This window comes from Mesoplodon mirus, assembly GCF_964341445.2.
Source record: "Mesoplodon mirus genome assembly, chromosome: 2".
Taxonomy (NCBI): domain Eukaryota; kingdom Metazoa; phylum Chordata; class Mammalia; order Artiodactyla; family Ziphiidae; genus Mesoplodon; species Mesoplodon mirus.
Window position 1 is genome coordinate 118,468,295 of NC_138977.1, and position 11,296 is coordinate 118,479,590.

Below are 11,296 nucleotides of genomic sequence, written 5' to 3' on the forward strand. Positions count from 1 at the left end.
ATTTCCTCAACATTTATGGGAGTGCTGGTCCAAATTCCATTTGAGTCAAATAGGTTCATTTTAATTAACCTTTAACTAGAAATATGTTATCAAAAAAAAAAAGGTCATAAGAAAGAAATCAGTTGAGAAAAGCAACAAGGTGAAAGAATATACTAACAAAACACCTGAGTCTCAGTCTAAGACAGGAAGGTTACTCTGTGAATTTCAACTCTGAAAACAATCAACCATTCATTTACAGGGAAAAAAAATGATAACTTTCTAAGTTTACCAAATAGCACCGATTTTCCTCACATTTCTTCCATCTATTCCCGCACCTACACCACTCATTCGCTCACCAGTCTCTGGAGGCCTTCATCCTGATCTTCAAGTCCCTTCTCAATCTCGGTCTCCATGATCTTTTCAGCTCTTCCTGGACTCTCCGAAAAAACCCCTACACTCTACGATTCTGTGTATTAAAAGCCACTTCTAAGAAACACGGCATTGCATCAGTGTCTCTGAGCTCCTGGTGCCTGCTGCGTGGACTGCCTTCCCCTTGCATCCTCCACAAAACCATACCTGGCCCCATTTCCCACGGAAGCAACCAGGCACCAGCCCTGGATTTGCTGCACTGCAGCACTAACTGTGAGACTGCCTTCAAGTCCATTGGCCTTTGGAATCTCATTTTCTCCTTCTAGTAAAAACAAAACAAAACAAACAACAGAAAACAAAATGTGCAGCTTTGTCACTGTCTCCCTGTTCCAATATTATATGAGCCTGTAAATATCAACACCATGTTCCCCTGGGTGCCTTCCTCATAACCTCACTAGAAGTTCTCTGCATTTCTAACGCACTTAAAAGCTGTGCCACTCCCATTACTATACTTAAACACTGCTTTATCTCACTTGTGGGTCTCACCTCTCTAACTAAATTGTAAGCAACTGGAGGAAAGAATTTGCACCCAACTAATATTTGTTTAATATTGGTTTATTTCTACTGCACAGCATCTACCTTTTTTTTTTTTTTTTTTTTTTTTTTTGCAGTACGCGGGCCTCTCACTGTTGTGGCCTCTCCCGTTGCGGAGCACAGGCTCTGGACGCGCAGGCTCAGCGGCCATGGCTCACGGGCCCAGCCGCTCCGTGGCATGTGGGATCTTCCCGGACCGGGGCACGAACCCATGTCCCCTGCATCGGCAGGCGGACTCTCAACCACTGCGCCACCAGGGAAGCTCCATCTACCATTTTTATACACTCATTAAATAGTTGTTATATGAGTGAGTGACTACTGGAAGGGGAAGAATGGGCAGGAAGAAGATGAATTAGTATAAGCCTTTCCATGTCAAGTCAGCTGCTGATTATAGAAAACCGACTCACCTGTGCCCTCCTAAACAGTACAGACTGTTTTAGAAATAATGACAACAAAGCAGTTATTTGGATATTGATCCATCAGCAGTGATTGACACAGCTGATCATTCTTCCCTGAATCACATCCTTCTCTGGTTCCCTAGCATCACAACATTCCCCCGTTTTCACTCCTTTTCTAGCTGCTCCTTCTTCTGGTTCCCTCCTGTCTCCAGGGCCCCTAATCGATGGTGACCCTCCAGGACTCAGTCCCTGACCTCTGGTCTTTCCTATGAGCACTCAGTCCCCAGATAATCTCAGCCAATCTCAGGGCTTTCATGCCACAGACATGCTGCCAACTCCCAAGTGATCGCCTCCACCCTGGCTCTCCGTCTGTTCTCAAAACCGCAGCCGTGTGATCTGCTACAATGGCACTCAGAGCCTGGGCCTCAGCCCAAACCTCTCCAGTGGCTGACGAGACCCTGCGTGGTATGACCCCCTTCTCCCTGGTGCCCCGTGATTCCCTTTCATGTTTCTCCTGTCACACTGGCCTCCAGCTCTGGGGAGCAATTTCCGTTCCCTCTGCGAAGGTTTGTTTCCCCAGATGACCCACTTTCCCACTTCTCCAGGTGTTGCTTCCTTTTCTGGAAGGCCTTCCTCAGCCATACACTCTAAGCCGTCAACCCCTCACCCCAACATTTTCACCCTCCTTTTCAACTTCTAATTTTTCTACTGAGCACTTACCACCCTCCACCATACTACATCTTTCACCATTTACCCTTTAATGTCCATGTTGCCCACTGGCATGTAAATTCCACAAGGGGAGGAATTTGCTTCTGCTTTGCTCACCACTGACCACCCAGAGCCTGGAGCGTCCCTGGCACGTAGTACACAGTCACCAAATAACTGTGATGTGAATGAATGAGTCAGCTCGCTAAACACAAGGAGAGAGACTTCTGCAAAGTCCAGAGAGACGCAGTCAGCCACAACACAGCTTCACATTTGCTCTTAACACCAAAAGCAAACGCTGCGGTTACAAACCTTTTCATGGACACACACAACACACAGTTTTAAGGAGAAAACTTCCTACATTTCATTGCGTGGAAATCTAGCTCTCTATTTCTGTCAGCGGAGTATTTTCAATATTTTGTCAAGGTATGGAACAAAGTAAACTGATGAAGGAGGAATCTTCCACAACATGCTCCATTAACATATTAGTAAACAGAAAGTAATATAGTTGATGTTAGAGTCAATATTTGCAGAAAACCTGAAACAAAATAACTCCTGAAAGTCAATGAAGCCAACAATCACTCTAACATCCTACATGCCATCAAGATACTTCCCCCAAATGGCAAGTGATTTACTCTTTTTCAAAGAGCGTAAAAAAAAATGTCCTAGTAATGAACTCTGGTAGTGAAACAGTTACAACTGGTAACTTAGTACCTCCTGCCTTCTCCCTGACCCTCAACTTATCAACCCAAGTTACAAGTAGACCTGCCAAAGCGTGCAGATGGCAGTACTCCCTAAAGGAACAAAGCTCAGGACTGTTTGCTTGTACCACTGGCTGGCCTGGATCAAGTGAGCCAGCTGAACTAAAAGACCCTCACACCCAACCAAGATGAATAGATGTATGACAACATGGCACTATATTTTGCAGAATGAATAATAATAAAGTCCTTGGGTTACAAAGAATTGTAGAAAACTTTGAGGTATCAAGGAGTTCACACACACACACACAAATTAGGAAACATGTAAAGCCCTCAGAGAGCTTCCAAACCATATGTAAAAATGAGTATAGTCACCAGCTTACATTTAGGTTGCATCTTCCAGTTTATTAAATACTTTGACAAATACCAGGGGTCAGCAAACTATATTTTATGGGCCAAATGGGAGACTTGAAGAGTTGCAAAAGAGACTAGATGGTCTGCAAAGCAATCATATTTATCATCCGGGCCTGCAGGGGAAAGTGTGCTGATGCCAGGCATATACTCTCTCACTGATCCTCACATCACCCTATTCAGAAAGTTGGGGCCCATGAGCCCATGGCTGGAGAGTAGTGGAGTCAGAGCCCAAATCTTAGATGCCACAGTAGCACCATTTGTCCCCCCAGGTCAGTGGGACAAATGCTTGGATAATCCTTTCCCCAGAGACACAAGCCCCGAATACGCCACCCATACCCTCACTTAGTGCCTACTGTGACCCAGCCATCCAATGTCACCAGACAGTTCACTGGATTTCGGATACAGTCCGTGGCCATGGTGGAATTTCTATACCAACCCAGAGAACCATGAGGAGGGACCCACACATCTGGTCCCTTGGACAGCAGCTTCCAAACTTGGCTCTGCACCTGAATCACCCAAAAGCTTTTTAAAAAAATATCTTGCTGCATCCCAAGCTCAGGATGGATAGATGGAAGGATAGGGTGAGGTCTGTATTAAAGCAACTTAGTAAAACATTAATGGTAGAATCTAGGTGGTGAGTACACAAGTGTTTATTTAAAAGTTCCTTCAACTCTGTATAGTCCAAGATTTTGAAAATAAAATGTTAGAAAAAAAATTCATTGCTTGTTCCCAACTAAGGCAACCAAATCAGAATATCCAAAAGTGAGACAGAGAATTTTATTTTTAGAAGTTTATGGGGAGCTTTTGATGCTACATTAGGTGTGGGAGCAACTACTCTGGAGTGCCATTCTCCATCAGCAGAACTGGCCATCCAGCCTAGGGGTTCTCAAAGTATGGTCCAGGGACCCTGAGCAGCCCTAAGGTGGCGACGGATTAAATGCAGAAGCAGATGTGAATGTTCATCTGTCTTCCTTTATGTCATCAAAGTGAGCTTCAAAAGAGAAAAGCAATGCCACTCTCCTCACTAAATTTGTTTTCGAAAATAAGGGTTTCCCCCTACATTAACATGTAACTGATCTACTGTTACTTTTATATTAAATATCTTTAGATTTATCATTTTAAATTTCTAATATGGTAAATATCAAGAGCTAGAACCCACATCAACAAAAGCTCTTTGGGGTTCTGATAACAAACATCTGAGAACTGGTAACCAAGGCACTCTATGAAGAAGATAAAAGCTCAAGTTCTGGGATTAGAGGCCCTGGATTCAATTCTCTGACAAGTGGAGTGACCCTGATCAAGTCAATTGACCCCTGGCTTCAGTTTCTTCATCTGTAAAATGGGGATACTTAAAGTACCTACCTCAAAAGGTCGCTGTGAGGAATAAATGAGAATAAAGTTTGGACAATACCCAGCATCTAGTAAGCATTAAATAAATGTCAGCTATTGTTTCTGTTACTACTATTATTTACTTAAAGATAAAGCAATACTTGAAGAAGATGAATCTTTAAAAATAACTAAATTCATACTGATTCAGAGTCAGTTGTACAAATTTGTTTCAGGCTCCAACATAAGACCAGCATAGTTGGCCCAGCCTCACCAGGAACCTTTCTTCTGCCCCCTAAAATTCCTTCATTCCACCTTTTGGGAGCCCTTCAAGTACCACAGAGGGTTTGGAGAGAGTCACACTGAAATTGGGAGCTAAAATCATCAGCCTGACATTGTAAATCTGGTCATTATTTTGTAACTCTGGTGAATCAGAAGAAGAAAGTGCCCTAAATTCCCTCATTAAACAAACAGTGATTATAAAAACTAGGCTCTGGTCATAAATGAGAAATAATTTATGCCAAACCAATGTCCAAGTATTGTATTTTCTATTTCTGCCCTGATAGCCTATGATAGATACAGTCATAAAGCAAATTATCCCAAGCTTATATGTTTTTCTTTGTAGATGTCTGTCTTACAGCAGATCAGAGCACTTTCCTCCTCAGAACTGTCAATGGCTCGCTTTTGCTGTGAGACAGTCCACACCTCTCAGCAGGGCATTCAAGGCCATGTTGTCTGGCCACTTGTTAAACGCCTGTCTCCTTCCCAACAAAAGCCCGTCTTCCTTTCTTTCTAGCCACACCTGAGTCCTAACTGTTCCCTAAAAAAGCCACCTACTTTCATGTGGAATTTACCCAATTGCCTAGGAAGGGATAAAAAAATATTAAACAGATTTTCCCTGCAGTATCAGAAGTCAAGACTTACAGGCTCAAGGAGGTTATATCACTTGCCCAAGGTCACACAGCTTGTAGAGGAAGACACCAATATTCAAACCCAGGTCTGATTTCAAAGCCAAGGCTCCTTCTGGTGTTGCACTATTCTGGAAAAGTTCGACCCTCACAGGCTAGTGTGGGAAAGCAGGAATTACAGACGGCCTTCTGAAACGATGGCGATTTCCCCTCTCCTCTTTCCACTCCCATACTTTAATACACTTGACAGTGACTACAAAATGATCAGAGACGTACAGTGAAAAGTGAGCATAATCCAGCACTAAATTACTGCCCCTCCTTTCAACTATAAAAAATGAAAAGTGGACTATTTATTTTTTAATATGCAAGCATAAAAATGGTAGGGGAAGATGTGGTGACCTGTTCTGATTGCTCTTCTTCCAAGAATACATCTTTAGCCAATTCTGTTTCACAAGCTGATTAGCTCTCTGTCACCACTGGGCTCTCTGGACTGATCTCCCTGGACCCTCGGAATAGGAAGAGGCTGTGGTATGAAGCTGCACAGACAGGAGAAGGGAGAAGACGCATTTCTCTTAACTGATAATAGCATAATTAATAGCTCCCCCAGATCACTCTTATGAGCTTTTTAAGCACCTTATCTGGAGATCACGTTGGCTATAATTTTCTCAAGTAGTTCCTTTATTAACACTGCACTAATGAGAGAAGCTAAAACAGAATTTAGATTCCTTTTGTAGTTTGTTCTAGCAGAAGCTCTAAATTGCATTTCATAATAAATATAGCTATGTCTATTTATAGACTGTAGATGTCCTTGTAGATAATTATATAGATAATAATTACTCCCAGAGGGCTTAAAAAAATCGGGATAAAAAGATGCTTAATCACTGAAATAAAAAGTACACAAATAAGCAGCTACCAAAGTCTCTGGCTCAGTTTGTCATGGAACGTTTATTTTCTGCTTTAAAAAAAAAAAAAAAAGGTAGAACACTGTAAGCAACATTAGTAAGAAAGGAACCATAAATCATGCCATGCAATTTTCTTTCAGTCCTGAACTACACCAGAATAAACAAAACACTTAAGACTAAATTCTAATAATTCAAACCCCCTCAGCAATTAACATACTGTACCATTTTCTTTTCACTCCGTCCTGGTAACTTCCTTGAAAACCACTTCCATTGCTACCGCCCTCAGTCAAGTCAGTGTCCTCTAGCCTAGAGAACCTCCGCAGCCTTCACTCAGGCCAATTACTAGTCCATTCTCCAGAGCAGCCAGGGTAATCTTGGAGACAGACATCAACCTCCTCCCCTTCACTCTCCACCCCTCACCATGCTTTCTTTTCTTGACAGCACTTCCTGATATTTGCAGGACTGCCATCTAGCTTCCCTATCAGACTAAGCCCTGTGCTGGTGGGGACACTGTTTGCCATCTGCTTTGCCACTTGTACCCGGGGGCCCAGAAATGCCTGGTACAGGGTGGGCCCTCAAAATCTGTTGAATAAATGAGTTCCAGCTCATGATGATTTTTCTCTGCTCTGAGTGCATATAAAACTGGCCCTTTTCACAGTAACTCAAGGTTGCTCTGCCTTGCTCTCTAGTTGTGGTATACGGATTTAGCAAAGCGTTTTCTATTTACTTTGCATCTGGGAGTGACAGGGCCTAGCATATTTAAACAACATAAATGATGCTTAAAACTTGCTAATGTGGCTCAACTTTCAATCTTTTGCTATCTGTTAGAGAAGGGACAAAGTTGTTTGTACCATCACAAGATCAGCTTTTATTTCAACATAAACATTGTCTCAGACTATAAGACAGAAAAAAAAAGACCAAGAGAAAAGAAAACATATTGAGAGCCATATATTACTTTGATAACTTTTAACATTTGCTTTAAACAATAATTTCTACTAGCTCGGGTCCAAGTAGTCGTATACTGGCTCTTTGTTACATGAATAGACTAAAGAATAAAACTAAAATTCAATATTGATTTTTAAAACCTTGTTTACATTATCATTAACTCACTACCACCATTAGCAAATAACCAATGAAGTCAAACAAAATACACTGTAATAGAGTCTCTGCTGTACTCAAACAGTCTGAACAAGAAGTTATGGCTTCAGGTCTTCCCTGGTGGCACAGTGGTTAATAATCCACCTGCCAATGCAGGGGGCACGGGTTCGAGCCCTGGTCTGAGAAGATCCCACATGCCGCAGAGCATCTAAGCCCGTGTGCCACAACTACTGAGCCTGCGCTCTAGAGCCCGCGAGCCACAACTATTGAGCTCGCTGTGCCACAACTACTGAAGCCCGCACGCCTAGAGCCTGTGCTCCACAACAAGAGAAGCCACTGCAATGAGAAGCCCGTGCACTGCAACGAAGAGTGGCCCCCGCGCGCTGTAACTAGAGAAAGCCCGCGCGCAGCAACGAAGACCGAACGCAGCCAAAACCAAATTAATTAATTAATTAATTAAAAAAATTAAAAGTTATGGCTTCATATATAAGAGGGTCCCAAAGTATCTGCATTTATTCACTGAATAAATAACGCCAGAGCCAAGATAAGGCAATGTGCTAGATGCTGTGATCTGCACCTTTTAGGCCCCATTCAAAATGCTATGTTGTAGAAATTAAAAAACTATAAAAGTGGTCATATCGTAACAAACATTTGGCTAGGTGAGTGACCTAGCCAATTAAGTCTTTTTAAAAAGTACGATACTTCAAGTGCAAAGGCAACCCTGCCTGACAATTACAGAAATTAAAATGCTCCAGGAAGTTTGGCAACTTATTCTGAGGGTGAAAAGTCTTTCGAAAACTAAGTTGCAGCATATAATCACCTTCAGATTACATAATATCTCCCAGAGACACAGTAGTCTACTTGTTCCACCCTACAAGTTTTTCTGGTGTCAATAAAAACTATTTAACCACGTTATTATTCCAGGGTCATATTATTTCTTTTCACTATTTAACAGTATTAGTCCTTTTAAAGTTTTTCATTTATACGTTGGAACATGGGTTAATCTAGCCTCCTACGCTTTTACAAACACTAGCAAACTTGCTCTTCTTTGTGAACAGGTCACATGGATCTCAAGCATTACTATGAAACAGCCTAAGCATAATGCAAAAGTAATAGTTACAGACCCTTTAATTTTTCCATCTAAGGATGAGTCCAACCCAAATAGTTTGCCTGTGTTGGTGATTTTTTTTGTCTTTTGTTTTGGCTGAGCCCCAGGTCATGTGCGATCTTAGTTCCTGGACCAGGACCAGGGATTGAACCCGTGCCCCCTGCAGTGGAAGCTTGGAGTCTTAACCACTACACCACCAGAGAAGTCCCTGTGTTGGTGATTCGATGTCCTGAAACAGAGTAGGTTTGTAAAAGGCCAGGTTCCATGTCTATCACAGAACTGTGGCAACTGCGAAGAACCAGAGCAAGCAGGATGCTCCTGCTGTCCTTAAAATACCCGGTTCTGCAGGAAGCTTCCGGCAGACAAAGGCTCACAGGACTTCACTGGGGAGAGAGGCTTATGGGATCCATGGACAGGACACGCAGAATGTGAAGTGATCTGCAACACTGAAGAACAAACTTTAAGCAGCTAATGCTATTATATCTTTTATACGATGAAATTTAATAGGATTTGTGTTTAGTTCATTTGTCAGCTCCTTACTGACATCTGGAAAGTGCACCCTGATTTATAAACAAAGTGAATGATATAGGCCAGGTCTTCAGGACTTCAAGTACCTGCACAAGGACAATGAACTTGCTCTGAAATCTACCCCAAAGTGCATGATGGCACAAATGGTGTTTCTGGGTCTGGAGACTATTCACCAACACTCAAGCCACCGTACCAATAATGAAAACCTACTTCATGGGCAGAAACATCTGAATGAAAACTCTTTGGAAACGTCAAACGACACGAAGCCATATTTAAAGTGGGAAAGGAGAGACCTCAACACAGTGCTTGTAAAGCTGAAGGAAAGGGCAGTTTGATGTAGGCCACTAGGCAAGACGGGGGGCCATGGGTTCCCGAGGACGGCCTCGGTTTGCAAAGTTCTATCCAAATGAACCACTTATTGTACCCAAAGGCCAAACAGCACCGTGAGGTTTCCAGAAAGCCCCGATATTTTACAACTGTGTCTTCGGCAAGCAAGTCTGATCTGCCTTTCTAAAAAAGGCACCTGAAAGAAACCCGGCAAGGTAAGTGTATCACCTGCCCCAAAGCAAGTAACCAGGGTCCAGATGGCCCTCTGAGCCCCGGAAGGCCGGCGCAGGAGGGGCTGCCGGCGTCGGGAGGCCGACCCCCGCCTCCTTCCCCCGGGCACCTGGCCCCGCAGAGCCCGCCCAGCGTCCGCACCGAGGTGGGCTGCGCGGGGCGCGGTTGCGTCCTCCCCTCCCCCCGCCCCGCCCTCACTTACTGTTGCTGGACTTGAGGTCCCGGTGCAGGATGGGCACGACGGCCTCCTCGTGCAGGTAGAGCATGCCCCGCGCGATCTGCACCGCCCAGTTGACCAGCACGTGCGGGGGGATGCGGCGCGCGCGGCGCAGCCCGGGCGCGCGGGGGTCCGGGGCGGCGTTGGCGGCGGCCAGCGCGCGGTTGAGCGCTCCGCCGCGGGCGAACTCGAGCACTAGGCAGAGGTGCGGCTGCCGCAGGCACACGCCGCGCAGCTCGATGATATTGGGGTGCCGCAGCATGGCGAAGAGCCGAGCCTCGCGCCGCACGCTCTCGGCCGCCGCCGCCGCGTCCTGGTCCGGGTCCCGGCGCGCCGCCTTCACCGCCACCTCTTGGCCCTGCCAGGTGGCGCGGTACACCTGCCCGAAGCCGCCGGCGCCGATGAGCTCCTGGAGCTCCAGCCTCTCGAAGTCGACGTGCACCGGCGAGCCGGGCCGCGGCGGCGGCGTCCGGGCGGGCGGCGGCGCGGGGCGGGCGTCCGGGCGGCACGGCGCCACGTAGTTGGCGGGGAAGATGCCGAGGCGCCGCTGCACCTGGCCGGCCCACCAGCCCTCGTCGCCCGACACGGCGGCGTCCTGGGACAGCACCTCCACCAGCTGGCCGCGTCGCAGGCTCAGCTCGTCCTCGCCGCGCGCCTCGTAGTCGTACAGCGCGGCCCACAGCCCCGCTCCCGCCGAGGCCGAGGCCGAGGCCGAGCCGCCGGACGAGGCGGACGACGACGACGCGGAGCCGGCGGGGGCGCCCGGCGCCGGCGACCCCGGCCTGTCAGCCGCGACCTCGGCGCCCGGCAAGGCCATGGGGGGCGACGGCAAGGGCGAGGTCCAAGCGCGGGGAGGCGGGCTCAGCCCCGGGGGCGGCCGGGGGCGCGCATCGTCCGGCAGGGTCACCGCCTGCGTCCGGGAAGGCAGGGAGGAGGAGTCGGGGCTCGGGGACGGCGGGTGTTCACGGGCCCACTACCCGGAGGCCACGGCTTCAGCCTCCGTTCCTCCTCGGATGCCTCTGCTGCTGCAGCGGTCCCAGCGGCCGCCGAGGCTGTCGCTCCATGGTGGCGCGCTGGGCCTGCGAACGGCCTGCTGCACGCTCGGCCTAGCCGCCGCCTGAGCCCGCCCCCAGGGTCCGCCCCGACCCCGCCCGCCCCCTCCGGGCCAGCTCCGCCTCGCCCCTCCCCCTGGGCCCGCCCCGCCCCCTGGGCCAGACACTGCCTGTGCCCGCCCCCTCCGGGCCCGCCCCGCCTCGCCCCTCCCCCAGGGGCCGCCCCGCCTCCAGGGACAGCCCACCTCACCTGGGCCCACTCCGCCCCCAGGGCCCGCCCACCGCACCCGCCCCGCCCCGCCCCCAGGGCCCCAGGCCGTCCTCGAGGCTCGCGCTCCGCTGCTTTGAGTGTGCCGCGCGCTTGTGTCCCGGGAGGCGGAGTCAGCCCAGGGCTGTGAGAGGTTTCGGGGAAATTGAAATTAAGCCCAAGGTCAGGCTCGGA

The 11,296-nt window shown here is 47.8% G+C and overlaps 1 protein-coding gene across 3 annotated transcripts in view; it reads right to left on the reverse strand.

Moving 5' to 3' along the window:
- Positions 1 to 10,756, reverse strand: part of MAP3K21 (mitogen-activated protein kinase kinase kinase 21) — a 153,942-nt gene extending 143,186 nt beyond the window's left edge. For all 3 annotated transcript variants that reach the window (XR_014295532.1, XM_082638748.1, XM_082638747.1), the window contains exon 1: positions 9,788 to 10,756. Coding sequence is in view for 2 of the 3 variants with exons in the window: in XM_082638748.1 (XP_082494874.1) it covers positions 9,788 to 10,619 (832 nt within the window). In the remaining variant the exon portion in view is untranslated. The remainder of the gene's footprint in view (positions 1 to 9,787) is intronic.
- Positions 10,757 to 11,296: the final 540 nt, after the last annotated feature.